Below are 26675 nucleotides of genomic sequence, written 5' to 3'. Positions count from 1 at the left end.
GGGAGTCCAGTCTCTTCTTGAAAGCCTCCAGTGATGAAGTTCCCACAACTTCTGAAGGCAACTTCTGTTCTATTGATTGATTGCTCTCACTGTCAGAAAATCTCTTCTTATTTCCAGGTTGAATCTCTCCTTGTTCAGTTTCCACCCATGATTCCTTGTCTGACTTTTGGGTGCCTTGGAAAATAGCTTGACCCCTTCCTCTCTGTGGAAGCCCTTCAAAGGTCTTCTAGACCCACCTACTGTTCAGGCAGGAGCCTCTTTACCATTTCAGACAGATGGTTGTCCAATTTCTTCTTAAAAACAATCCAGCATTGAAGCACCTACAACTTCTGAAGGCAAGCCATTCCACCGTTAACTGTTCCCACCATTAGGAAAAATTCTCCTTAGTTCTAGGTTGGTCTTCTTGAGGACTTCCTGCAGAACCTTTTGCCACCGTCCAATTTTTCTCTTTCTGCGTATCTTTTCCAGTATCCTTGGCACTTTAGCTGCCTGCTACCTGATGGTGGTCATTGTGCTGAAATATTATCTCCGAACAGATCACGCTGTCAAGCAGGAGCGTTTCCATTCCGCTAGGTAAGTATGGGCATAGTTGCCCATGGCTGTCCTTGAATTCGACTCCTTGATGGAAGTCATAAATCATTGTGGGATTGTGTGAGGACACTCTTAAGAAGGTGCTGCTGAAAATCCTGTCTAGCGCTCCTCATTTGCCCTAGGGCAGGGGTCTCCAGCCTTGGCAACTTTTAAGCCTGGAGAACTTCAACTCCCAGAATTCCCTAGCCAGCTTTGGCTGGTGAATTCTGGGAGTTGAAATCCTCCTGGCTTAAAGTTGCCAAGGCTGGAGACCCCTGCCCTAGGGGACAAACCAGGTCAAGGGTGTCAAAACAAGGCCTGCAGGCTGAATCCAGCCTGCGATGTGGTCAGATCGTTCCCACAGAGCCATCCTAGAAAATGTAAGGGGCTGGCCTGCATCACTTTGTCTACCCAATGCGAAGAGGAAACATGCCAGCAGTTTGGGGAGAGGCGTCAAGCTGGCCACACTCACCCCATTGGCCACGCCCACCCAGTCGGCCACGCCCAGCCAGCCCTCCAAGGTCAACCACAACCCTGATGCGGCCCTCCATGAAATTGAGTTTGACACCCCTTGTCATGGGTGCAAAGAGATGCCCTGGTCTCCAACAGGATGATATTGACCTAGGCAGTATTATTCTTATCAATCATAATGATTTCTTCTTCCCTGTGAGCAAACTTGACAAAATGTCCAGATGTTTTGATCACAGATACCGCATGATTTCTTCTTCTTAATGTGGGGAAAAAAAGATGTGTAGTGAATGGTATGCCAAAGAAATCAGATTTATTCCCTCGCTACCAGCCGCTGCTTTTCTGTTCTTCTAAATAAAATCTGCCTGACCAACTTAGATAAGCATAACAGAATAACAGAGTTTGAAGGAACCTTGGAGGTCATCTAGTCCAACCTTCCCCCAAGCAGGAGACCCTACACCATTTCTGATAGGTGGCACAAGGCAAGATGATGGGGGGAGGGGTCAAAGGTAGATGTGATTTTATTTATATTTTTATTAAATGTCTATGCTGCTCATCCCAAAGGTGCTTTTTGAAGAGGCAACTGGACTTTCTTGTTTTTTCTTTTGAAGATGTTTCGCTTCTCATCCAAGAAGCTTCTTCAGCTCTGACTGGATGGTGGGGGAATAGAAGAATAGAATAGAATTTTTTTTTTTTAGAATAGAATTCTTTATTGGCCAAGTGTGATTGGACACACAAGGAATCTGTCTTGGTGCAAATAACTCTCAGTGTACATAAAAGAAAAGATACATTTGTCAAGAGTCAAGAATCACAAATTACATCATTTAATAACAGTCATAGGGTACAATAAGCAATTGAATCATATTAGGAAACAGTCAATATAAATTGTTGGGATACAAGCAAGAAAGTTACAGTCATACAGTCACAAGTGGGAGGGGATAAGACGATGAGAAGTGATGAGAAGATTAACGGCAATAGTAGTGCAGACTTTGTAAATACTGTAGTTGGACAGTGTTGAGGGAATTATTTGTTTAGCAGAGTGATGGCTTTCGGGAAAAAACTGTCCTTGTGTTTAGTTGTTCTGGTGTGCAGGGTTCTGTAGTGTTGTTTTGAGGGAAGGAGTTGAAACAGTTTGTGTCCGGGATGTGAGGAGCCTGTAAATATTTTCACAGCCCTCTTTTTGACTCGTGCAGTATGCAGGTCCTCCATGGAAGGCAGGTGGGTAGAAATTGCTATTTTCTGCAGTCCTAATTACCCTCTGAAGTCTGTGTCTTTCCTGTTGGGTTGCAGAACCAAACCGGACAGCTATAGAGGTGCAGATGATAGACTCCATAATTCCTCTGTAGAACTGGATCAGCAGCTCCTCGGGCACTTTGAGCTTCCTGAGTTGGCACAGAAAGAACATTCTTTGTTGTGCTTTTTTGAGGATGTTTTTGATGTTAGGTGTCCATTTTAGGTCATGTGATATAGTAGAACCTAGAAATTTGAAGGTCTCTACTGTTGATACTGTGTTGTCTAGTATTGTAAGAGGTGGTAGTATGGGAGGGTTTATATTTCTTGCAGACAGCTGGTCATTTGCATCCTTTTAGAGGGCCATTGAAGCAGATCACAGATAAACACCCAAGTGCTTCAACAGCCCTCTAAAAGGACACAAATGACCAACTATCTGCAAGGAATATAAATCCTTCCATTCCCCACCATCCAGTCAGAGCTGAAGAAGCCTCTTGGGTGAGAAGCGAAACTTCTTCAAAAGAAAAAAACAAAGTCCAGTTGCCTCTTCAAAAAGCACCTTTGCCAACAAAAGAAAAAAGAAAAAAGAAAAAAGAAAAAAGAAAAAAAACACCTTTGTGACAACCATGACCTGGAGGATTGAAAATCTCTACAGACTATGCTGCCCACCTTACCATTAAGCGGATTACAAGATAAAAATGAGAATGTATGCTTTAAAAAGATAAATATTAACATTAAAATGAACAAAGGAAGATGCCTAAGGAAGAACCCAATCTACAACAGGGGAAGAGGTTCATTCTTTAAAAATCTTTCGGGGCATTTTCCTACCTAGACAGCAAATAGACTGTGATATATTTGGCCGTTTCCATGTACCCCAAGGGTGTTCAAACTTGGTAAGTTTAAGACTTGTGGAACTTCAACTCCCAGAATTCCTGAGCTAACAGGACTGGAGGAGGGATTCTGGGAGTTGAAGTCCTCAAGTCTTAAAGCTGTCAAGTTTGAAGAGCCCAAATGTAGACCAATGGCTGGCACCTTCATATGCACGTCCTTGTTTTGTTTTTCAATCGGACAGCTCTTGGGCCTCCATGTTCAGCGTTGTCCCAACCATCTGTTTCGGATTTCAGGTAATAAAATAAATATTTCCTCCCTTTTTTCTTCTTCTTTTCCTTTTGTAATCCTTGTTGCCAAAGGAGACTTAAACTTATAAATATCTCTTAAGGATGCAAAAACATAGATGTAGGCTCCACCCTTTTACTATCAGGAGAAAAAGAGGGACTTTGTCATTGATTCCCCATTCCTTGTTTACATTAAAAATCAGGAAATTGAGAAGTGTTGAGATGTGAGATGTGCCTCGACTTACGACCACAATTGAGACCAAAATTTATGTTACTATTTGTGTTCAGCGAGTTTGTCCCATTTTACGTTTTTTTCTCGACGCATTTGTTAAGCAGATCACAGCAGTTCTTAAATTAGCAACGCAATTGTTAAATGAATCCGGCTTCCCCATTGTCAGAAGGTCACAAAAGGTGGATCCCACAACCCCAGGACTCTGCAACTGTCATAACTGTGAGTCAGTTGTCAAGCATCCAGATGTAAATCAGGGGACCCTGGGGATGCTGCAACAGTTACAAGTGTGAAAAATAGCAATAGCAAAAGCTCTTACTTGTATATGGCTTCACAGTGCTTTACAGCCCTCCCTAAGTTTGCAGAGTCAGCCTATCCCCCCAATAATCTGGGTCCTCATTTTGCCCACCTCGGAAGTATGAAAGGCTGAGTCAACCTTGAGGTGGTCAGGATCAAACTGCTGGCAGTGGGCAGAGTTTAGCCTGCAATACTGCATTCTAACCAATGGGAGGGAGGGAGGGAGAGAAGGAAGGAAGATAGCAATAGCCCTTAAACTTATATACCACTTCACACTTTCTAAGTGGTTTGCAGAGTCAGCCTATTGCCCACAACCACCTGAGTCCTCATTTTACCCACCGTGGAAGGATAGAAGGCTGAGTCAACCTTGAGCCAGTGAGAATCGAACTCCTGGCTGTGGGCAGAGTCAGAGTTCAATAATGCATTCTAACAGGAAGGAAGGAACAGAAGGAAGGGTAATAGCAATAGTCCTTAGACTTATATGCCACTTCCCAGTGCTTCACAGGCCTCTCTAAGCGGTTTACAGGGTCAGCCTCTTGCCCCCAACAATCTCGCTCCTCATTTTACCCACCTCGGAAGGATGGAAGGCTGAGCCAACCTGGAGCCTGGTGGGATTCGAACTGCCAAATTGCAGGCAGCCGGCAGGCAGCAGAAGGAGCCTGCAGTATGGCATTCTAACCACTGCGCCACCATGGCTCTTATAAAAGGGATAAATATTAACAAATATAAATATAAAAGGGATAAATAAAAGGGATGTCCCCTGTTTTGTGTTCCTCTTTTCCTTCCAGTGTCATGAAGCCTGTGTGGCCATCTACTGCAGCCTGAGCGATAAGAGACTCTCCCACTGGGTGGTGATATCTGTGTTGTCCATGCTCTTCTGCTTGTTGATATACTCCATGACAGGTATCTTTCTCTGAAAGCGTTCTCCATCAGAAGAGACTTTTCCCACCTGGTACCCTCAGAAGGTGCTAATAAAGGAGAATATTTGTAGCTCAAGGTTGACATGAGGGGTTGCTCTCTGAGCTTGGTAGTTTTCTTGCAGACGTTTCATGACCTAGCTTGGTAACATCATCAGTGCTCGAAGGGAATGAAGTTTGCAGGGAGAAGGAAGAGGAGGAGGAGGAGGAGGAGGAGGAGGAGGAGGACGACGACGACTGTGGGGTCTTTGGTGCTCTCTGAGCTTGGTAGTTTTCTTGCAGACATTTCATGACCTAGCTCGGTAACATCATCAGTGCTCGAAGGGAATGAAGTTTGCAGGGAGGAGGAGGAGGAGGAAGAGGAGGAGGAAGAGGAGGAGGAGAAAGAGGAGGAGGAGGAAGAGGAGGAAGAGGAGGAGGAAGAAGAGGAGGAGGAGGAGGACTGTGAGGTCTTTGGTGCTCTCTGTGCTTGGTAGTTTTCTTGCAGACGTTTCATGACCCCCACATCATCAGAGTTAGTGAAGCCAGCACTGATGTTACCTAGTTTGAGCAATGACATGTCTGCAAGGAAACCACTAATGTCAGAAGGCACCAGGCTGGATTTCAACTCCACCCCATTCTAGCCAAATATTGGCTAGGTAGCCTGAAGCATCGTAGGGCTTAAAATCTCACCAATGGATATTGAGATATATTTGATCCTAGATGGGAAATAGTTCCGTTGCTGGAATTCTTACAACCAGCTCAAGAAATTTTACTAACAGGGCTTGGCGGGAATCATTGGTGGGCAAACAATTCTTCGGTGTTTAGAAGTTTAAGAGTTTGCCATACAATTTTCTTTCATCCAAATAACTAAGTTAGTGGAGTTTCTTGTGATCTCTGAGCTTGGTGGTTTGCTTGGAGATATTTCATTGTCCAACTAGTTAACATCTTCAGTGTGTGTGTGTGTGTGTGTGTGTGTATGTGCACGTGCACCTGCATGCATGTATGTGTGGAATTTACTGCCCATTTATTTATAGTAGCTTACCTTGCTAATTTGATTAACCAGTTATTTGATTAATTGGAGAATCGTCAAGGAGGAAATCCCTACCCAAAGTGGAGAGTAAGCTACTATAAATAAAACCATAGACTTATTTGCACTGGAAATCTTTCTGAAACAATGACCCCTCAGATCACAGATCGTCTAGTTTTATAACCTCCTGAGTTTATTTCCTGCAAGGTTTGTACGGCTACTTAACATTTGGAGCTGACGTCGCGGCGGACATCCTAATGTCCTACCCTGGAAATGACGTGATGATTATTGTAGCTCGGCTGTTATTTGGCATCTCCATTATCACCATCTACCCCATTGTCCTTTTCCTAGGCAGGTGAGAAGCAAAAAAATAACAGTTTCTAGAATGGTGTTAAGTTCTGTTTCAGAAAAAAACAGCGTTCTGATGTTTGCACAAAATGGGGTCACCAGAAACTTGCTTGTTGTCACTATCCCCAGTGTATCTTTTTTAATTTATCGATCAGGGAGAATCGGCAAAGGAATTGAGTTGGTGTGAAGATCATGGGAGGCAGTCGGAAGTTCCTGGACAACTGGGATGTAAAAATTATCTCACCCCACGGAAGGAGGGAGGGCAAGGGAAGAATTTCAGAAGGGACCCTCAGAGAGTATAAGGAGAGGGGGAAAATACTTGCAAAACTCTTGCAAGATGTATTAATGTAACCTTGCAATGAAGCTGAAGATGATACTCACACTGGTGTTTCTGGTCTTCAAGGACCAACAGTTACTCTTTGAAAGACCTCTCCGTGGTTAACTTTCCTGGGTTTCAGAAAATCTGAGGAAGTCAAGGCTTTTTGGGGGGGAAGTATCTAGAGCAAGGGTGTCCAACCTTGGCGATTTTGACTAGTGGACTTCAACTCCCAGAATAGCTGGCTGGGGAATTCTGGGCGTTGAGGTCCACAGGTCTTAAAGTGGCCAAGGTTGGACACCCTGCCCTGATCTAGAGGGATAAATGGATTCATGTTTAAGGTGTCAGCAGATTCTTGAATCCTTACATCAAGGGTCTTCAAACTGGGCAAGTTTAAGACTTTGTGGACTTCAACTCCCAGAATTCCTGAGCTCACATGACCGGCAAAGAGATCCTGGGAGTTGAAGTCCACAAGTCTTAAAAGCTGTTGAGTTTGAAGAGCCCCCTGCCTTAGATAAATGCCCCAATGTATCTGTTAGGTCCGTCCTGCAAGATGTGTGCCTCGGCTCCAAGCAGGGCTGCATCCAGATGGAGACCAGCGAGAAATGTATGCGGATTTTGCTGACCACGGCCTGGGTGGTGGTCACCCTCATCATTGCCCTGTGTGTGCCTGACATCAGCGAGGTGGTCAGTGTCATTGGAGGGATTGGGGCCTTCTTCATCTTCATATTTCCAGGTAGGTAAATGTGCCTGATCTCTCCTAGGAATCAGGGGAAGAGTTGGACTGCCAAGGGTAGCAGCAGCCGGTTAGGATAAAAAAACTTACTTGATGAGTTATTTTGTAAAAAAAAACTGGTGATTTTCACAGAATCATAGAATCCTAGGGCTCAAAGGGACCTTAGAGGTTTTCTAGTCCACCCCTCCTGCACAAGGCAGAAGTCCTTATATCACCCAGGACAAATGGTTGTCAATCTTCATTCATTCATTCATTCATTCATTCATTCATTCATTCATGCATCCATTCATAATATATTATGTTTTATCAATAGGAATAAAATACAAAACAGGGAAAAAAAACCCTACACATCCAACAGCAACAGTGAAAAAAGAAAAAAAATATGTACATAAAAGGAAAAAATGACCCAAATATCCAACATGAAATAATATATGCATCCAGCCAAGCTGGACTTTTTAAAATATAAGTCCAGCTTGGCTGGATGCTGAAAAGAAAATTAATAAAAACTGATAAATTCTTCTCCTCTTACATAATGGGTCTGTAAATAGTTATAACCTTTCTCCTCCTGATTTAACCAGAAAAATATATTGTATAAACTAATATTTCAGATAAGGAGGTCTCTATCTAACAATCGAATTGACTCAACATCTATCTATATCAATATATCTATGGATCTATATTATATATATATATCTATATCTCTTATTTGTTTCTTTTCTTTCTTTCCCCTCCCTCCCTCCCTTCCTTCCTTCCTTCCTTCCTTCCTTCCTTCCTTCCTTCCTTCCTCCCTCCCTCCCTCCCTCCATTCCTTCCTTCCTTCCTTCCTTCCTTCCTTCCTTCCTTCCTTCCCTCCCTCCCTCCCTCCCTCCCTTTCTTTTTCTATAAAAAGAGTCAACAGGTTAGCCCAAATATTACTCTAGTCTTCAAATCCTTCTGTTGACCAGTTGTCCAGCCTCTTCCAGAAGGAAAGCTGTTCCACTGCAATACTGGATGGATGGATGGATGGATGGAAGGAAGGAAGGAAGGAAGGAAGGAAGGAAGGAAGGAAGGAAGGAAGGAAGGAAGGAAGGAAGAACAATAGCAATAGCTCTTAGACTTATATACTGCATCACAGTGCTTTACAGCTCTCTCTAAGTGGTTTACAGAGTCAGCATATTTAAGTCCTCAATTTTATTGACCTCGGAAGGAAGGAAGGCTGAGTCAACCGTGAGCCAATCAGGATCGAACTGTTGATTGTGGGCAGAGTCAACCTGCAATACTGCATTCTAACCACTGTGCTGCCATTGATCTTTAAGGAAATGTTCATGTTGAATGCTTTCTCTTTTACCTCAGGGCTGTGCTTGGTGTTTGCAATGGAGACGGAACCCTTCAGGCCAAGAACCAAGTATGTTTACCACCTCCAACCCTTCAACCATTTTTTTTTTCTGCACAATAGGAATGGAGAGTTTAGTAGTTGCTTTGAATTAGTGGCTGGTTCCATTCATCGATAGAATAGAATGGAATGGAAATGGAAATAGAAATAGAAATAGAAATAGAAATAGAAATAGAAATAGAAATAGAAATAGAAATAGAAATAGAAATAGAATTCTTTATTGGCCAAGTGTGATTGGACACACAAGGAATTTGTCTTGGTGCAAATGCTCTCAGTGTACATAAAAGAAAAGATACACTCGTCAAGAGTCATCAGCTACTTTGTAAATGGTTGGACAGTGTTGAGGGAATTCTTTGTTTAGCAGAGTGATGGTGTTCGGGAAAAAACTGTCCTTATGTCTAGCTGTTCTGGTGTGCAGGGCTCTGAAGCATCGTTTCGAGGGAAGGAATTGAAGCAGTTTATGACTGGGATGTGAGGGGTCTGTAATCTAATTTAGGCCTCAAGTATTAGGCCACATTACTGCAAAGCAGCCCCCTCACCGTGACCATGTGCACAACGGCTTCCGGATTCTTCCTTCTGCATTTTTATGGATGCAAAAGCGCAGCGGCTGTGGGCCTTGGCAAGCTTCAGCTGGGAAGAATCATGAAGCTGAGAAAGACGTGATCGCAGCACACAGCTGGCAATGTTTTTGCAAAGGCGTAAGAGAGGCTTATTATTCTCCCCTTTTGCCAAAGGGACTTGTTGGGCAAATGGGCAACCAATTTGAAGAGGGGGAAAAATAATTTTTTATTAAATGAACGTCCTGGCATCGTTCTGAGTAATGAACTCCGGGACATCAGGACTCTTGACACTTTGTTCAGGTTCAAGAATTCCTTTATTGCAGAGGGGACAAACTGGATTTCACTGAGGGCCGCATCAGGGCTGTGTATCAGGATTCCAGTGGTTAAATCATAAGCCTTGAGCCAAACTTCAAAAAGCTTCAAAGAATTTATTAGGTTCGACATACTGGCATGGCCTGTATGAAGCCGATTCTGGCATATGTCATTACAGTCACCTGTGATTCCCCTCTCCCCCCTTGGTGTGCCATAAATCAGTTTCTCTAATTAAGCACATACACGGGCTAGGCCATCACATTCTCCAATTAAAGTTTTTCAGTATCTCAAAATCCATGTATTTGGCCTGGTTCTGCTCCAGCAGAGACTTAGTTTTCTGGGCTGTTCGTCTTTGTGGTGGCCATTTTAGGACCACCACTACAGCTTGCCTTTGGAAGGGGTTTTTCCTGTCAGGGAGGGGGGTTGCAGCTCCCCTCAACCCTCCAGTTGATTCCCCCTTTCTTCATCACCCCTCCAGGGTGGTTCTGGTCTTGATTGGGACCTCCAGCAAGTTAGCTTGAAGTGAAACCGTGCACAGTCGCGGATTCCGCTCCAATGACGAGCAAACCAGAAGTCTGCCTTTTATCGCTAGAGCTAGGGTGGGGCCTCGCTAGCAGTGATGGCTCTTCTGTCCCAAGGACCGGCCCACAGATTTCCACTGCTCTCCTCCCCTCTGCCTTCCGCGCATCCATGCATCAGGCAATGGACCCAGCTGTTCCTCCTCTTCCTCATGAGCCACCTCCAGACCTGGGGGCTGTTGACTCTCCATCTGAGAGCTTACAGGTGGCTCTCTCTCTCTCTCTCTCTCTCTCTCTCTCTCTCTCTGCCAGCTCCATTCCCTCTTCCCCCTCGGAGTTCTAAGGTTGCCTTGAGGCTGATCCTGACTCCCACGCCTCCTCCTCCGATTCAGCTGTTGGAGAGGCCGGCGCCTGACAGGCCACAAAAATATGTGCAACATGGCCTCTTTCCTCGCTACTTCCTTGCAGGTCCTGCCTAATTGCCTGGGGGATGATCACCGTCTTTTGTGGAGCTTTCATCTTTGGGCAAAGCACAGCATCTGCCGTCATGGTCCTATTGCACAAACTCTAGCCAAAGTCATCAGCCAAGGGTGATGTTTGCCTCCAAGAGACACTCCTCTTCCCAACTGGACTTTTGTGATGCAATGCTCTGGGTCACTGACGGATGCAGTAAAATCTCAGTTGAACCAACTTAATTTTAGCAGACTTTGGAAGCTAAGAATTCCAAAGAATTTCAGAGTTGGCATTTGGCAAACCAAAAGTTCACCGCATTGCAAACCATCCAGGCAATTGATGCTATTTCCTTTGCCTCATGGTGCAATGATTCACACTGTAAAATTCACATCAGTTGCATCATTATACACAATGGTGCCAATGATACCATTTGTAATGAAAATGGCATCATGGAAAAGATGTAGTAGTGACAGAACCCCTTCCTTAAATGACTCATTAAACTGAGATTTTACTACACTGAACATCTGGTTATAATTTAACTCATATTCACATTTGATCTGTCTGTTATTGTTAATAAAAAAGTGACACGTTAGTCATGTTTCTTGTTGGATGGAGCTGTTTTTAAATATTCTTGTGGATAGTTAACAGGGTTGTCGGGCAGATTTTATTGCACATTACATATAATCTTCCTCTAATGACAGCTTGTTTAATAACGGCTTCAATTAATAACAGGCTCTTAAAAAGTCAGTTATGACTCAATTCAAACTTATGACTGTTGCCCTACCTATGTAGTGACATGAATATGGTTTGGATGCTTAGCAGCTCCCATGTATGACTTATTGCAGCATCCAGCAATCCTATGAATGTGTGTACAGGTTGTCCCAAAGGTGCTTTTTTTCAAGAGCCAATTGGACTTTCTGTTTTTTCTTTGAAGACATTTCACTTCTCATCCAAGAAGATTCTTCAGCTCCGAAAGCTGCAAAGGATGGGATAGGATAGAACAGGGGTGTCCAACCTTGGCAACTTTAAGCCTGGAGGACTTCAACTCCCAGAATTCCCCAGCCAGCAAAGCTGGGAGTTGAAGTCCTCCAGGCTTAAAGTTGCCAAGGTTGGACACCCCTGGGATAGAATAAGAGAGGTTAAAGAATGGAGAAGAATGGAGAATGGAATGGAATGGAATAGAATAGAATAGAAAATAGAACAGTACAGAATAGAATCAAAGTTGGAAGTTACCTTGGAAGACTTCTACTCCAACTCCCTGCCGAAGCAGGAAACTTTGGATTATACCATTGCAAACATAAGGTAAAGGTAAAGGCTCCCCGGCCACATACGTGTTTGTTGTTTCCGGCTCTAGGGGGCGCTGCTCATTTCCGTTACAAAGCCAAAGAGCCAGCACTGTCCAAAGAGGTCTCCATGGTCAGGTGGCTGGCAGGACTAAATGCCTTCGAAGGCGCACAGAGGAACGCTCTTCCCTTCCCACCAAAGGGGCCCCTATTTTTCTACTTGCATTTTTTACATGCTTTCGGACTGCTCGGTTGGCAGAAGTTGGGACAAGGAACGGGAGCTCACTCCATTACATGGTACTAGGGATTCAAACCACCAAACTGCTGAACTTTCTGATCAACAAGCTCAGCATCTTAGCCACTGAGCCACCATGTCCCTTGCAGACATATGGTGGTTCAATTTCTTCTTAAAAATGTCCAGCGTTGGAGCATTCACAACTTCTGAAGGCAAGTCATTCCACTGATTAATTGTTCTCATTGTCAGGAAATGTCTTAGTTTGAAGTTGCTTCTCTCCTCGGTTAATTTCCACCCATTGCTTCTTGTCCTGCCCTCTGGTGCTTTGGAGAATAGGTGGCAACTCCTATGGGAGCATTGCTGTCATGTCCCCGCTAGTCCTTTTCATTAAACTGGACACCCCCAATCCCTACAACCGCTATTTGTATGTTGTAGCCTCCAGTCCCCTAATCATCTTTGTTGCTCTTCTCTGCACTCTTTCTAGAGTCTCAACACTGAGAAGCAGTGGTCTTAAAGAGATGGCGAGGAACATGAAAACAAAGCCAAAGGTCTCTTTGAATCTTTTTCTTTTTATTTGGTTATCTGTACTTAGTCATAAAATTGTACACAATGGCACATCTTTATATCTTAAAATTGCCTATATGTTTGCTAACACTGATACCGTGCGGTCCGTGCTAAGCTTGAGAGCTACATCTTTTTATTTCTAAAACGGTACACATCAGCTATCAAAGGTTACAGTCAAAATGAAGATATATGAGCCACATTGCCCAGAGAAAGAGGTGAGGATGGTTTGGGTGGGGACGGGGACTCTCCCTTCTTCTATGAAAAACCTCCCTGATTCAGTCTTGTTAGAAACAACAGTTTTTGGTTTGGAAAAGAAAATGCACGTAAGTTGGTAAAGTAGCATAGTGCTACTTTTTCTACAGTACGGGGGAAAGTCAAGTCTAAATACATCAAGGCTTATTTTTATGGAATCATGCAACGGTGTTAAAAGTGGGAGAACTCAATGGTCAGGCAGGAATAAGGCAAGACGGATGGTGGGTTTCTCCCCAGGTCTCATGCAGCTCTTACTACTAATTTCTTTTAAAACTTGGAAACAATTCTGAACGGTTTTAGATTCTGCAGGGATGCCCAGTAGCAACCTGTTGGAATAAGTGGTTGGGTGGACGAAAAGAAGAGGGTGTTATGACGATTCTCAATCATCCAGGTCATGGTTGCCCCAAAGGTGTTTTTCCAAAAGGCAATTGGACTTCGTTCTTTTCCCCTTGAAAATGTTTTGCTTCTCATCCAAGAAGCATCTTCAGTTCTGAACTCACCACTCCAGGAGAAAAGCTGTCCCACTGATTAATCGTTCTTACGGTTAGGAATGTCCTCCTTATTTCTAGGTGCAATCTACCTCTGATGAACTTCCACCAAGTGCTCCTTGTCCTTCCCTCAAACACTATGGATAATACATCAATGCTCTTTGACAACCCTTCAAGTATCGGAAGACAGCTATCACGTTTCTCCTGAACGTTCTCTTTGTTTCGCTTCTCATCCAGGAAGTTTCGCTCCTCATCCCATTCTTGAATGAGAAGCAAAATGTTTTCAATGAAAAAAAAAAAAAATTCAAGAAAATCCAGTCCGACTTTTTGGAAAAGCACCTTTGTGGGACAAGGAGAAGAGGAACCTTAGAAACCGAAAAGAAAACGAAGGGATGCTTGCAGTAATATGCTGGTACTGGCTGGAATTTTGTGAGTTGGTTGAGAGCAAAGCAGAAGCAGAATGGCCAACATGCCATTGATGGTGTTTGATGGTTAGTGGTGTGGCAGTGTCACTGGAGCGGGCACATTTACCAGCACACCACTGGGTGTGTATATCGGAAAGACCTTGTGGTTCATCCACTTCTGTTCTGCTCTGCTTACTCTTTGCCTCAATTCCATTTCCCAAACATATGGCCTACACAAAAGCACTCTCACGGAAAGCTACATCTCATGGGCCAAAGATAGTTGCTCACCCCTTTAAGGGTAAAAGTAAAGGTTCTCCTCGCACATACATGCTAGTCATTTCTGGCTCTAGGGGGCAGTGCTCATCTCTGTTACAAAGCCGAAGAGCTAGTGCTGTCCAAAGACGTCTCCATGGTCATGTGGCCTAAACACCCAAGGCTCACGGAAGGCTGTAACCTTCCCACCAAAGTGGTCCCTATTTTTCTACTTGCATTTTTTTTTTTTTTACATGCTTTCAAACTGCTCAGTTGGCAGAAGCTGGGACAAGTAACGGGAGCTCACTCCATTACACGGCGCTAGGGATTCGAACTGCTGATTTTTCTGTTTGACAAGCTCAGCATCTTAGCCACTGAGCCACCACATCCCTGCTCACCCCTTTATGCAAGGGAATAATTTGAAATGTATGCTACGGGTACTTGGATGCTAACCACCCTAAAAAGAAATGTTATTCCTTTATCTTGTAAGACTCTGGAAGTTTGCTCGATGTAGAAGGTTGAATGGTAGAAGTTCACCCACGACCAAACTGCCATTCCTGTCTAAGTCACAGAGGTTGAGTGATTGCAAGGCATCTATTCCTGCCTAGACCAAATCTGCATGACCAAGCTCGTATTGTTGGTTTGCTTGGATGGAAGAAGCCACTAATTGTGGTTTTAGCAGCTTGCTTCATTTTTTTTTTGCAGGTTAAACTGAATAGGAAAAAAAGAAAAGAAATAGGTAGACCAGCTCAGTTTGTAGTCACTGTGTTTCGTCTTCATGTCAATGTTGAGAGAGATATCATATAGACCAGGAGTCTCCAACCTTGGCAACCGGAAGCTTGGCGGACTTCAATTCCCAGAATTCCCCAGCCAGCTGGCTGGGACATTTTGGGAGTTGAAGTCCACCAGCTTCACGTTGCCAAGTTTGGAGACCCTTGATATAGACAAGATGTTAAGAACGAAGGATGCAATACATTTTCAATTTAGATTTGAGTCTGGCTGAGATCCTTTTGTTAATCTATTCTGGTTTTCTCACTTGATCAACTTCTTAGAGTTCATGAAGAATCCATTCAGAAATGCAATGCAATCAGATGTCTCGTTCTAAATGAGTTGTTGCATTTGTGGTTGACTTGGATAACATTGTCTCTAAATCAGCCAGACAATTGGATGCTATTGAAAAATGCAAAGAATGGCCGTTTCTATTCAAACCAGATCAAGTTTTTAAAAATTGTTATCTACTTAACTTCAGGCCACTTCAGAAATCTGAGTGGATTCAGAGATCCAAACAGAACTGACAATTCGGACCTGACCACTTTTGATAATTTGAATTGAATTAATGGTTTCAGGTTAAATCGGATCCAATCTACAAGTCCATTTAACTCCCAAAGAATATGGTGGATGCAGTAACTTTTACTTCTAGTTCTAAAGTGACATCATTGTGGGGTGGAGAGATTCAATTAACTGTTTCTAAGCAGGCCAAGAAATAGTTGGAAACCTTTTGTTTTATGGAAATACATGTATAAATGGAACAACGTAAGCAAACCGTCAACAGCTACCAACCTCCAAGGAGTTTGCATTAAGTCTATGCATTGCTTTGGATTTAAATCCAGATCAAGCGCCTGGCCAATTGAATCTTGGGGTTCCAAAGGAAACGACCATTTATGTTCCTTGGAGTTCTTCAATCAATTGAACCCAGAAGGAAGAATTAAGCTTATTTTTATCCAACCTCCTTCAGCCTCCTGAGAATAAAACATAGGACTTTTGCAACACACTCTCGGGGTGTGGGGTGGGGTGGGAGGAATCTCCATGTTTACAGTGGTGGTGAAATAGCAGCAGGAAAGGAGTTCTCATTAAAAATATTTAACTTTTATCTTCTAAAACAGGGGTGTCAAACTTAGATCTGGCCTGCAGGGCCAACCTGGAAACAGCGAAGGACTAGCTCACGGTGCCTCTACCAGAGAAAACGGAGCGCAGGAGGGCCCTGGGCAGCCCTCCCGAGCTCCGTTTTCACTGGCAGAGGGTTGCAGGAGGCTGGCACAGCCAAAAACTGAGCTTGGGAGCCCCTTTTTTGCTGGCAGAATGCTCGGGTCACCACTGGCGCCCCCCCTCGACATGAGTGATGTCCAGCTGGCCACGCCCATCCTGACAGGGGTGGGATTCTACCGGTTCAGACCAGTTCAGGCAAACTGGTAGTTCCAGTGAGCATTTGGCCCCGCCTACCCGCACCTCTGTGCTTTTTTTCCTGTTTCTTTTTTTAGCCCAGCTGAGTCGCAGGGCAGAGTGGTTTGCCACGCATCAGCTGTTGTCGTCCCAGGGGTTGCAATAGAAGGTAAGGAATTGAGTTGCAAATGAGTTCTTTTAAATGTAGAGCCACGCATGCAAAGCGCACGCTCACCCAACCGGTTGTTACACCTGTTGAATCATTGCACCACTGCATTTCTGCCCCCTCCCCCCAAGGTCAAACACAACCCTGATGCGTCCCTCAATGAAATTGAGTTTGACACCCCTGTTCCAAAACAAGAGGAAGAGAGCGCCTTTCCACGACTGTAGGTCACTGGGTAGGTCACTTCACTGTGGTCTGAGCCAGGCCAGGTTGCTAAGGCAGGACATCCCATCCCAACCCATCTAGTCGTGGGGGGAGGGGGGAGAAAACCCCCTCCCTTGGTGAAACTCTGAATGCCCTTGGGGAAACCTCCTGCTAATTTTTTTCAAGACATTTTCCGCAGTGCTACATTAAAGCTCGCAATCAAGCTAAAAGTCTGGAGAGATTCTCTGTCTTCCAGGTCATGGTTGTCCCAAAGGTGGCTTTTTCAGAAGGCAACTGGATTTTCTTGGTTTTGTTTATCTTTTGAAGACGTTTCGCTTCTCATGCAAGAAGTTTCTTCAGCTCTGACTGGATGTTTGGGAAAGGGAAGGATTTATATTCCTTGCAGACAGCTGGTCATTTTGCATTCTTTGAGAAAGTTGTTGAGGTCACTTGGAGGTTTTGTCTGTGTCCTCGGGGGCAAATGGGTGTGGAGCCTTCTTGGGCCAGCTGAAAGGACTGTCTTGTAGACACAGTCTTCCATTCTCCACCATTCAGTGAGAGCTGAAGAAGCTTCTTGGATGGGAAGCAAAACATCTTCGAAGACTTACTAAAAAATCCTATTGCCTCTTGAAAAAGCACATTTGGAACTTGCAGTCAAGCCCTCATCTCTGGCAGCTACCAGACCGAAACTTGTTACAGGCTTGGGGTATATAGCTCAGGGGAGGAAAAAAATGGTTTTCTGGCCATGGCCTAGTAGTTGGAAGATAGTTAAGACTTCTTGTTGTTCCTTCCTCCACTTCAAAGAGCAAACAAATCTCATTTCTAGACAGAAATGTGTTGGAAGGAAGGGAGGGAGGTGAGACAACACGAGTAACAAAGTTATTAGAAAAGGTAAAGAGTGTGCTTCTCTGCCAAAGAGAGGAAAGGACGTTGGCACCGGCCAGGCGAGGAGAAGGAGAGCCATCTGAACTTCCCTTTGGGGCGCTGTCTCCTCCAGTTCAGTCTCGGTTGAGGGTGCACCAGGCAGCTGCAATGAAAAGAGATGCTCTCAGTAAACAAGGATTAGGGGGAGAGAGAGAGAGAGAGACAGAGACAGAGACACAGAGAGAGAGACAGAGAGATAGACAGAGAGATAGAGACAGAGAGAGACAGACAGACACAGAGATACAGAGACAGAGAGAGACACACGGAGTCAGACAGACAGAGAGACAGACACAGAGAGAGGGACAGAGACAGACAGGCACACACCCAGACACATACCCACCCACACACAGACAGAGTCAGAGACACACACACAGACACACAGAGACAGAGACAGAGACAAAGAGAAACAGAGACAGAAAGACAGACAGAGACAGACAGGCAGAGACACAGGGAGAGGGTCAGAGACAGACAGACACAGTGAGAGGGGGAGACAGAGAGAGAAACAGACACAGAGAGAAAATATATAAGGAGAACCTCTTTTATTTAAATTAAATACACTGCTCAAAAAAATAAAGGGAACACAAAAATAAGACATCCTAGATCTGAATGAATGAAATATTCTTATGAAATATTTCGTTCATGACATAGTTGAATGTGCTGACAACAAAATCACACAAAAATTATCAATGGAAATCAAATTTAGCAACCCATGGAGGTCTGGATTTGGAGTTACACCCAAAATTAAAGTGGAAAAAACCACTACAGGCTGATCCAACTTTGATGTAATGTCCTTCAAACAAGTCAAAATGAGGCTCAGTAGTGTGTGTGGCCTCCACGTGCCTGTATGACCTCCCTACAACACCTGGGCATGCTCCTGAAGAGGTGGAGGATGGTCTCCTATGCGATCTCCTCCCACACCTGGACTAAAGCATCCCCCAACTCCTGGACAGTCTGTGGTGCAACGTGGTGTTGGTGGGTGGAGCGAGACATGTTGTCCCAGATGTGCTCAATTGGATTCAGGTCTGGGGAACGGGTGGGCCAGTCCATAGCATCAATGCCTTCGTCTTGCAGGAACTGCTGACACACTCCGGCCACATGAGGTCCAGCATTGTCTTGCATTAGGAGGAACCCAGGGCCAACCGCACCAGCATATGGTCTCACAAGGGGTCTGAGGATCTCATCTCGGTACCTAATGGCAGTCAGGCTACCTCTGGCGAGTGCATGGAGGGCTGTGCGGCCCCCTAAAGAAATGCCACCCCACACCATTACTGATCCACTGCCAAACTGGTCATGCTGGAGGATGTTGCAGGCAGAACATTCTCCACAGCGTCTCCAGACCCTGTCACGTCTGTCACATGTGCTCAGTGGGAACCTGCTTTCATCTGTGAAGAGCACAGGGCGCCAGTGGCAAATTTGCCAATCTTGATGTTCTCTGGCAAATGCCAAACGTCTTGCACAGTGTTGGGCTGTAAGCACAACCCCCACCTGTGGACGTTGGGCCCTCATACCACCCTCATGGAGTCTGTTTCTGACCGTTTGAGCAGCCAGATGCACATTTGTGGCCCGCTGGAGGCCATTTTGCAGGGCTCTGGCAGTGCTCCTGTCCCTCCTTGCAGGTAGCAGTCCTGATGCTGTGTTTTTGCCCTCCTACGGCCTCCTCCACATCTCCGATGTACTGGCCTGTCTCCTGGTAGCGCCTCCATACTCTGGACACTATGCTGACAGACACAGCAAACCTTCTTGCCACAGCTCACATTGATGTGCCATCCTGGATGAGCTGCACTACCTGAGCCACTTGTGTGGGTTGTAGACTCCGTCTCATGCTACCACTAGAGTGAAGGCATCGCCAGCATTCAAAAGTGACCAAACCATCAGCCAGAAAGCATAGGACCTGAGAAGGGGTCTGCGGTCACCACCTGCAGAACCACTCCTTTATTGGGGATGTCTTGCTAACTGCCTCTGCTTTCCACTTGTTGTCTATTCCATTTGCACAACATTTGCATGTGAAATTGATTGTCAACCAGTGTTGCTACCTAAGTGGACAGTTTGATTTCACAGAAGTGTGATTGACTTGGTGTTACATTGTGTTGTTTAAGTGTTCCCTTTATATTTTTTGAGCAGTGTATATTTCTTGTCTTGATCTTTCCATCCATGGCTCATAAAAGTTTGCAAGCAAAGGCTGGCTTCACACAACATCTCAACCCAGCTTATCAAAATACCATTCCCACAGTGACATTACTTGGCCTGTCTTTCAAGACCCGTCTTTCCGTGACCATCTCATCCACACAACCTGCTAAAGAACGACGTTCCCCCCATATCCCCCCACAATATCTTCAGCCATGAACGGTTGGGTTTTATTTCAACCTATTTCAACATGTTGTGTGAACTCAGCTAGTGAAGCTGACTCATCCCATTTGGCCCTTCAAAACGAAATGCCACCTCATACAACGAACCCAATCACATCCCTGCTGAGCTGGCATTAGATGCTGTGGCTTCAGCAAAACCAGGCTTCCTTGGTAGGTAGAAGCTAAGCAGAGTCAGCCATGGTTAGTAATAGGATAGGAGACCACCAGGAAAAGCCAGGGTTGTATCTATAATGGGAAATTGAACAGTCAGCCTGGAAGAAAGCAATACCGCACCATGTTCTATTTATTCCATTGCTAAGAAAACCAGGGATGTGTCAGGATTCAAGCTACTTTCCAAGGAAACATTTATTTAATCAAAATATTCAAACACGCAAGCCCTGTCTCCACACCAAGGCCACTCTAGATCTTAGCGTTGTCACAATCTTAGGGTTCAGACCTGGCACTGACACACTGGATACTCCTTCTGGCTGATTCAGCGTATCCACTTTGACATGCTGGAAACTTTTACAGACAGGGCTCTGGAGGTGCCTGTGGGGGCAAGGAGAAGGGCGGAGAAAAACTGTCAGCTGGTTTCTTAGAGCATTGGTGGAGCGGAAGCGGAGAGTAGAAAAACAAACTAGATCAAGACAGCAGTTACGGTACCTTTTCCAGTCATCCTCATTCTCCCAGAATTCGTAGACAATGAAAGTGACTCCATCAGGCAGCCTGACTGCAGTTACACTGCAAGAAATGAAACACATTGGGAGTCAATAATGACAAGCAGAGAAATCACCTCCTGTAAAAAAAATATATTTATTTTATTTAGTTTAAGCATGGATGAGAAAACAAGTATAAATATGAACATAACATATAAACATGTAAGTATAAACAGGTATAAGTATATACATAATAAATGAGTACGAATAAATGGGAACAGTAGGATAGGGACGGCAGGCACGCTGGTGCGCTTATGCACGCCCCCTTTAAGGACCTCTTTAAGAATGGAGTGAGGTCCATGGTAGACAATTTGACGTTAAAGTTTTGGGGGTCTGAGGATGTCACAACAGAGTCAGACAGTGAGTTCCAGGCAATGACCACTCTGTTGCTGAGGCCGTATTTTCTGCACTTGAGTTTGGAGTGGTTTACTTTGAGTTTGTATCTATTGTTTGCCTGTGTGTTATTGTGGTTGAAGCTAAAGTTGTCATTGACAGGTAGGCAGACAATTTTGTGTACTAAGCTTAGGTCAGACGGTAGGTGGTGTAGTTCCAAGGTGTCTAGGTGCAAAATTTCAAGCCTGGTGGTATAAGGTATTGTATGGAGAGCTGAGGAGAGGAGTTCATGATTCATCAACCCCAAATGAATGATTGGGTACACAAAACAACATAAGCTGCAAACTTTACCCCCAGCAAGCTGAGCAAACTTGTGTGAATCCAGTTACCCTTCTTTAGCTGCTAACCTTTAACTCATCCAAGAAGCTGCTTCCTTTATGACAAGGGTCGCCAAGCTTTTGGACCTCAGGGACCACCAAACTCATAATTTTAAATCCCGCAGACCACTAATATGAATTTTGACTGGCGGTGGCTTGCTGACATTGGTGGAAAAGTCAGTCCCACGTTCCAGAGCTGCACTAGTCACAGGACTGACCCTTGCTCTATGATGTTCAAGACTACAGATGGCCCTCAACTTGCAAGCATTCAGTTGTGGCCTGTCGGCCACTGGCCCCTCCAGCTGCCGAATCAGAGGAGGAGGAGGAGGACATGTGGAAGTCAGGGTCGCATCAGGGCAACCTGAGAGCTCTGAGGGGAAAGAGCTGGCAGAGAGAGAGAGAGAGAGGGGCAGATGCGGAGCCTGGGCCGTCCCTCAGCCCTCAGGTGGAGAGTCAACAGCCCCCAGGTCTGGAGGTGGCTGATGAGGAAGAGGAGGAACAGCTGGGCCCAGTGCCTGATGCGCAGATACACAAAAAGCAGAGGAGAGGAGAGGAGAGCAGTGGAAATCTATGGGCAGGTCCTTGGGACAGAAGAGCCACGGCTGCAAACGAATCCCCATCCTAGCTCTGTCTCGGCATAAAAGGCAGGGGGAGGGGAGACGAATAGATGCGGTAGAGAACTATTCGTCTTCCGGCTGGCCGGACTGGTTAGCCTGCGGTGAGAGAGAAACTTTTGGCCGGGGCTGCCAGCACTCCTAATACAGGAATCTTTGAGTTAACTTCCTAGGGTTTGTTGTATTTGGGGAGCTGGGTCAGAACAGATTCATTTAGTGACCATTGCACGTTGCAACGGCACTGAAAAAAGGGACCTAGGCTAGTTCTAGTTCTAGAACATGCAACCAGCATGTTCTTTACAAGGGTTGCAACGTATCCTGGGGTCATGTGATCACCGTTGGCAGCCTTCACAACCGGCTTGCAACAAGTAAAGTCAATGGTGGGAATCAGATTTGCTTAATGAAACTGCAATTCACTTCAGTGCAGTGATTCACTCTAAGAACTACGGCAAAAAAGGGCTGTGAAAGAAGATGCGGATCACTTCACAACTGCCTCGCTTAGCAAGGCCACACCTGGAATACTGCACCCAGTTTTGGTCGTCACGTTGCAACATGTTGAGACTTTGGAAAAAGTGCAGAGAAGAGCAACTAAGACGATTAAAGGTCTGGAGACAAAAACATATGAAGAACAGTTGCAGGATTTGGGTATGGCCAGTCAAAGAAAAGAAGGACCAGTGGGGACATCATAGCACTTTTGTAGTATTTGAGGGGCTTCCACAAATAAGAAATCGATTTATTTTCCAAAGCAGCAGAAGCTAAGACAAGAAACAATGGTTGGAAACTGATCAAGGAGAGAAGCAACCTGGAATTAAGGAAGGTGAGGACAATTAACCAGTGGAACAGCCTCCAGAAATCATGGCTGCTCCATCACTGGAGGTTTTTAAGAAGAAACTGGACAGCCATTTGTCTGGAATGGTATAGGTTCTCCTGCTTGAGCAGGGGGTTGGACTAGAAGACCTCCAAGGTCCCTTCCAGCTCTATTCTCTATTCAATAGAAATTCCGGTCCCAGTTGAGGTCATAAGTTGAAGTCTCTTTGCATGAGCATTAAGCAGCAATATGAGCATCCACCAATCTTTCTGTAGTGTTGGGTGCATTGAGAAGTTTTGAGAGCTCTTTTTGGGTGTTCTCACTGAACGTTGTTGTGATCCAATTGCACCTTTACAATTCCATTGAGAAAAATAAAAAGAGAGAGAGAGAGAGAAAGGTGAAAACGATGTTTCCTGCTGCATTTTAGCTTCTTCCTGCCCCGCAAACGTATTTTCTAATAATGTTGATGGAGCCCAAGGGTTTTCTTTGAAACAAACGTGACGTTGGAGATGGGCACTCTGTTTTAGTTATTTAAAAAAGGAGAAGGAAAGAATGTTTAATTAAAGCAATATTTTTCCCCAAGAAAAATGGCACAAGCAGTTTGAGGAGTGGAAAAGAAGCTCCCTATGGAGAACTACACAACAGTCAGTTGTATTATCTGATTGAGGTTGTTTAGAGAATTAATGAAGCTTCTCCTTGCTGCTGAAGAACAACCGAACTTCATAATGCAGATCTTGCTTGGATGTTCCATTCCTGAGTCCTTTTGATTCTTTGCAGCCCAACGGAACCTTGGAAACAAGTTGTATGTTGAGATGGCTGATTATACAAATTGATTTGAGCAGGAGGTTGGACTAGAAGACCTCCAGGGTCCCTTCCAACTCAGTTATTCTGTTATGCTGATTAAATAAATGTATCAGGCAAGGAGTTTGGGACTGCCTATCTGTCCATCAGCAGAACAACTCTTTGAAAACCCAAAAAGATGGGGTAAAATTTGGAGTGCTGCAAGAATCTGGTAAGAGAAAAAATGAAATCGAAAAGTGGGCCAGATTGAGCTGGGGCTGCAGAGAAAAGCATCCCTGAATTTTTTTTCAAGTGTAATCCTAAGGATTTAAGCAATTGAGTAATGCAGAGCAGATCACAAAAGATGCCAACCATAGTATATCTGTTGTCTAAGCAGGAAATAATTGTTTAAACCAATAGTCACCAACCAGTGGGCCGGGGACCACTGGTGGTCCATGAGAAAATGTTGGTGGTCCGCAGAGAAATGTCACCCCCAAAGCAATTAATCCAGGCTGCGCGGAACACAAGGCTGTGCCGCTCACATGGCCTGCGGGAACACAAGGCTTGCATCGCTTGCATTGCGAACAACACGAGGTAGTGAGGGGAGGGGGGATAGGGTGGAGGGGAAACTTGCCCCACTCACACGACGTGCCTTGCCTGGCCACCGGGCTACTTCTTTCTGCTTCCTTCTTCTGCTTTTGTCTGCATGCAAGGAAAGCAGCAAAAGTCTTTCTTTCTCTCCCCCAAACTCCACCAGAAATGAGTCCTTGGGACCCTGTAAGGCTGCGCCGGCAAAGACTCATTTCTAGCGAAGTTTGGGGGAGAGAAAGAAAGACTTCTGCTGCTTTCCTTGCATGAACCCAAAAGTCTCTCTCTCTCTCTCTCTCTCTCTCTCTCTCTTCCCCTGAGAACGGAGCTGGAGATGGTATCTTGCGATCCCAAATAAAGAATGATCGATCGGTAGGAAAACAGGGTGGGGAATTTTCCTGAAGACTTTTTGTGGGGATTTTCCCAGGGTCTCTGGTCCGCAGGATTTAAAATTATGAGATTGGTGGTCCCTGAGGTCCAAAAGGTTGGCAACCCCTGGTCTAAACCAAGGTCACCAAACTAGAACTAAGAAGGAATTTCCTGACAGTGAGGACAATTAACCAGTGGAACAGCTGGCCTCCAGAAGTTCTGGATGCTCTATCACTGGAAGTTTTCTTAAAAGATTGAATAACCATTTGTCTGAAAGGGTTTCCTGCCTAAGCAGGGGGTTGGATCAGTGGTGGGATTCAATTTCTTTTTACTACCGGTTCTGTGGGTGTGGGGTGTGGCTTGGTGGGCATGGCAGGGGAAGGATACTGCAAAATCCTCATTCCCTCCCCACCCCAATAACCTGCTTTCCGTTGGTTGATTGTTCTCACTGTCAGAAAGTTTCTCCTTGTTTCCGGGTTAAATCTCTCCTTGTTCAGTTTCCATCCATTATTCCTTGTCTGACCTTCGGGGGCTTTGGAGAATAGATTGACTTCTTCCTCCTCCCTGTGGCAGCCCCTCAAATATTGGAAGACCGCTATCATGTCTCCCCTGGTCCTTCTCTTGACTAGACTAGCCATGCCTGGTTCCTGCAACCATTCATCATATGTTTTAGCCTCCAGTCCCCTAATCATCCTGGTTGCTCTTCTCTGTACTTTTTCTAGAGTCTCAACATCTTTTTTATAATGTGGTGACCAAAACTGGATGCAGTACTCTAGGTGTGGTCTTACTAAGGCTTTATAGAGTGGTATTTAGTACCTCGCTTGATCTCGATTGTATCCCTCTGTTAATGCAACTTAGGATTGCATTGGCTTCTTTGGCTGCAGCTGCACACGGCTGGCTCCTATTTAGCTGGTTGTCCAAAAAAGAAAGAGGGAGACCGGGATAGGGAGGGAGAAGTAGATAATGAGAGGGTTAGTGAAGGGAGAGGGAGAGGAAGGGAGGGAGGGAGAGCAAAGGGAGAGGGAAAGGGGAGGTGGTCGGGGAGAGGAGGGAAAGAGAGACAGTGAGAGCAAAGGAGGGGGAAGCGGGGGAGGGAGGGGAAGGGGAAGGGCAGGGGAGATGGAAAGGGAGATGGTGAGATGGAAAAGAAGAGGGGGGAGAGGGAAGGAGGGGAGGAGAGGGGGAGGAGACAGAGAGAAAGGAAAGAGGGATAGGGAGAGAGCGTTGGCTGAAGTGGTGCAGGGTTTCCTGCCTAGGCAGGGGGTTGGACTAGAAGACCTCCAAGGTCCCTTCCAACTCTGTTATTCTATTCTATTCTAGGGGGATAGGGAAGGAACAGGGAGAGCGAAGGAGATGGAGTGGGGCAGTGGGACAGGGATGAAAGGGGGACCGTGAGGGAAGGAACATAGGAAGGGAGGAGAGTTTTAGACTGGATCTGGCATTTTTAATCCCAACCAATATGATTAACGTATAGAAGAATCTTTCTGTCTTGGTAATCCTTGCTTCTCCCACTCCTTTCCCCCCTCTTCTTGTCTTTTTCCAAAAGAATGGATCTCTCCCTCCCTCTCCTTCTCCCTCTTTTAATTTTTGGTATGCGATATTTCCCTTTTGATCGTGTGGAATGTGCAAAGAAGTGCCAAAACCCAACAAGGAATCCATTTCTGTTTGCAAATTGGTTTGCAAAGTGCAAATGAGATTGCTTTGTATTAAATGACAATCTGGACCTCAAACACCTGCCCCCCACCCCCCACTCCTTTCAGAAACTCTGGTGTCTCCTTCCTTCGGTCCCTGGCTTATTTTTATTTTATCTTCCTTAGCAGCTATTTTTATTAGGGATCGGAAGGAGAAGAAGCGAGGCAAGAAAACAATGGAGACAGACTGGTAGAAGGAAAGGAGAGCATCTTCCAATATTTGAGGGGCTGCCCCAGAGAGGAGGAAGAAGGGGTCAAGCTATTCTCCAAGGCACCCCGAAGGCCAGACAAGAAACAATGGATGGAAACTGACCCAGGAGAGATTCAACCTGGAAATAAGGAGGAATTTTCTGACAGGGAGAACAATCCACCCATGGAACAGAAGTTGCCTTCGGAAGTTGTGGGAGTTTAATCCCTGGAGGCTTTCATGAAGAGATTGGACTGCCATCTGTCAGGAATGGTGCAGGGTGGGGGGCGGGGTTGGACTAGATGACCTACAAGGTCCCTTCCAATTCTGTTAATCTGTATCTGAAAGCCTTAAAAGATGGAGCACCCACAACTTCTAAAGGCAAGTCATTCTATTTACATTATTCCATTTACATCTTGTCTAAAAGCTAAGGGGACCAATCTTTTTTTTTTTTAATGGTTAATCCAGCCATTGCAAAGATATTAAGC

The 26675-nt window shown here is 45.1% G+C and overlaps 2 protein-coding genes across 13 annotated transcripts in view; one reads left to right on the top strand and one right to left on the bottom strand.

Annotated features, from left to right (window-relative positions):
* The window catches only part of SLC38A8 (solute carrier family 38 member 8), a 42986-nt gene extending 26728 nt beyond the window's left edge, over window positions 1–16258 (top strand). For 7 of the 10 annotated variants that reach the window (XM_087940468.1, XM_087940466.1, XM_087940467.1 and 4 more), the window contains exons 5-11: window positions 469–573; window positions 3341–3392; window positions 4698–4812; window positions 6043–6190; window positions 7039–7235; window positions 8568–8619; window positions 10466–11060. In XM_087940468.1, the coding sequence (XP_087796594.1) occupies window positions 469–573; window positions 3341–3392; window positions 4698–4812; window positions 6043–6190; window positions 7039–7235; window positions 8568–8619; window positions 10466–10568 (772 nt within the window). In that variant the 3' untranslated portion in view covers window positions 10569–11060. Of the gene's footprint in view, window positions 1–468; window positions 574–3340; window positions 3393–4697; window positions 4813–6042; window positions 6191–7038; window positions 7236–8567; window positions 8620–10465; window positions 11061–16186 lie in introns of those variants that run through there. The other 3 variants (XM_087940471.1, XM_087940469.1, XM_087940472.1) reach the window with 3 other exon arrangements.
* Window positions 1–26675, bottom strand: part of NECAB2 (N-terminal EF-hand calcium binding protein 2) — a 239797-nt gene that overhangs the window by 53855 nt on the left and 159267 nt on the right. For 2 of the 3 annotated variants that reach the window (XM_087940473.1, XM_087940474.1), the window contains 3 exons: window positions 20388–20465; window positions 20182–20273; window positions 12518–17482 (listed from right to left, as the gene is read on the bottom strand). In XM_087940473.1, coding sequence (XP_087796599.1) covers window positions 17454–17482; window positions 20182–20273; window positions 20388–20465 — 199 coding nt within the window. In that variant the 3' untranslated portion in view covers window positions 12518–17453. Of the gene's footprint in view, window positions 1–12517; window positions 17483–20181; window positions 20274–20387; window positions 20466–26675 lie in introns of those variants that run through there. The other variant, XR_015744934.1, reaches the window with a different exon arrangement.

This window comes from Pseudonaja textilis, chromosome 11, assembly GCF_049901715.1.
Source record: "Pseudonaja textilis isolate UNSWEBS1 chromosome 11, rPseTex1.2, whole genome shotgun sequence".
NCBI lineage: Eukaryota > Metazoa > Chordata > Lepidosauria > Squamata > Elapidae > Pseudonaja > Pseudonaja textilis.
This window is presented reverse-complemented; position numbering and strand designations above follow the sequence as displayed.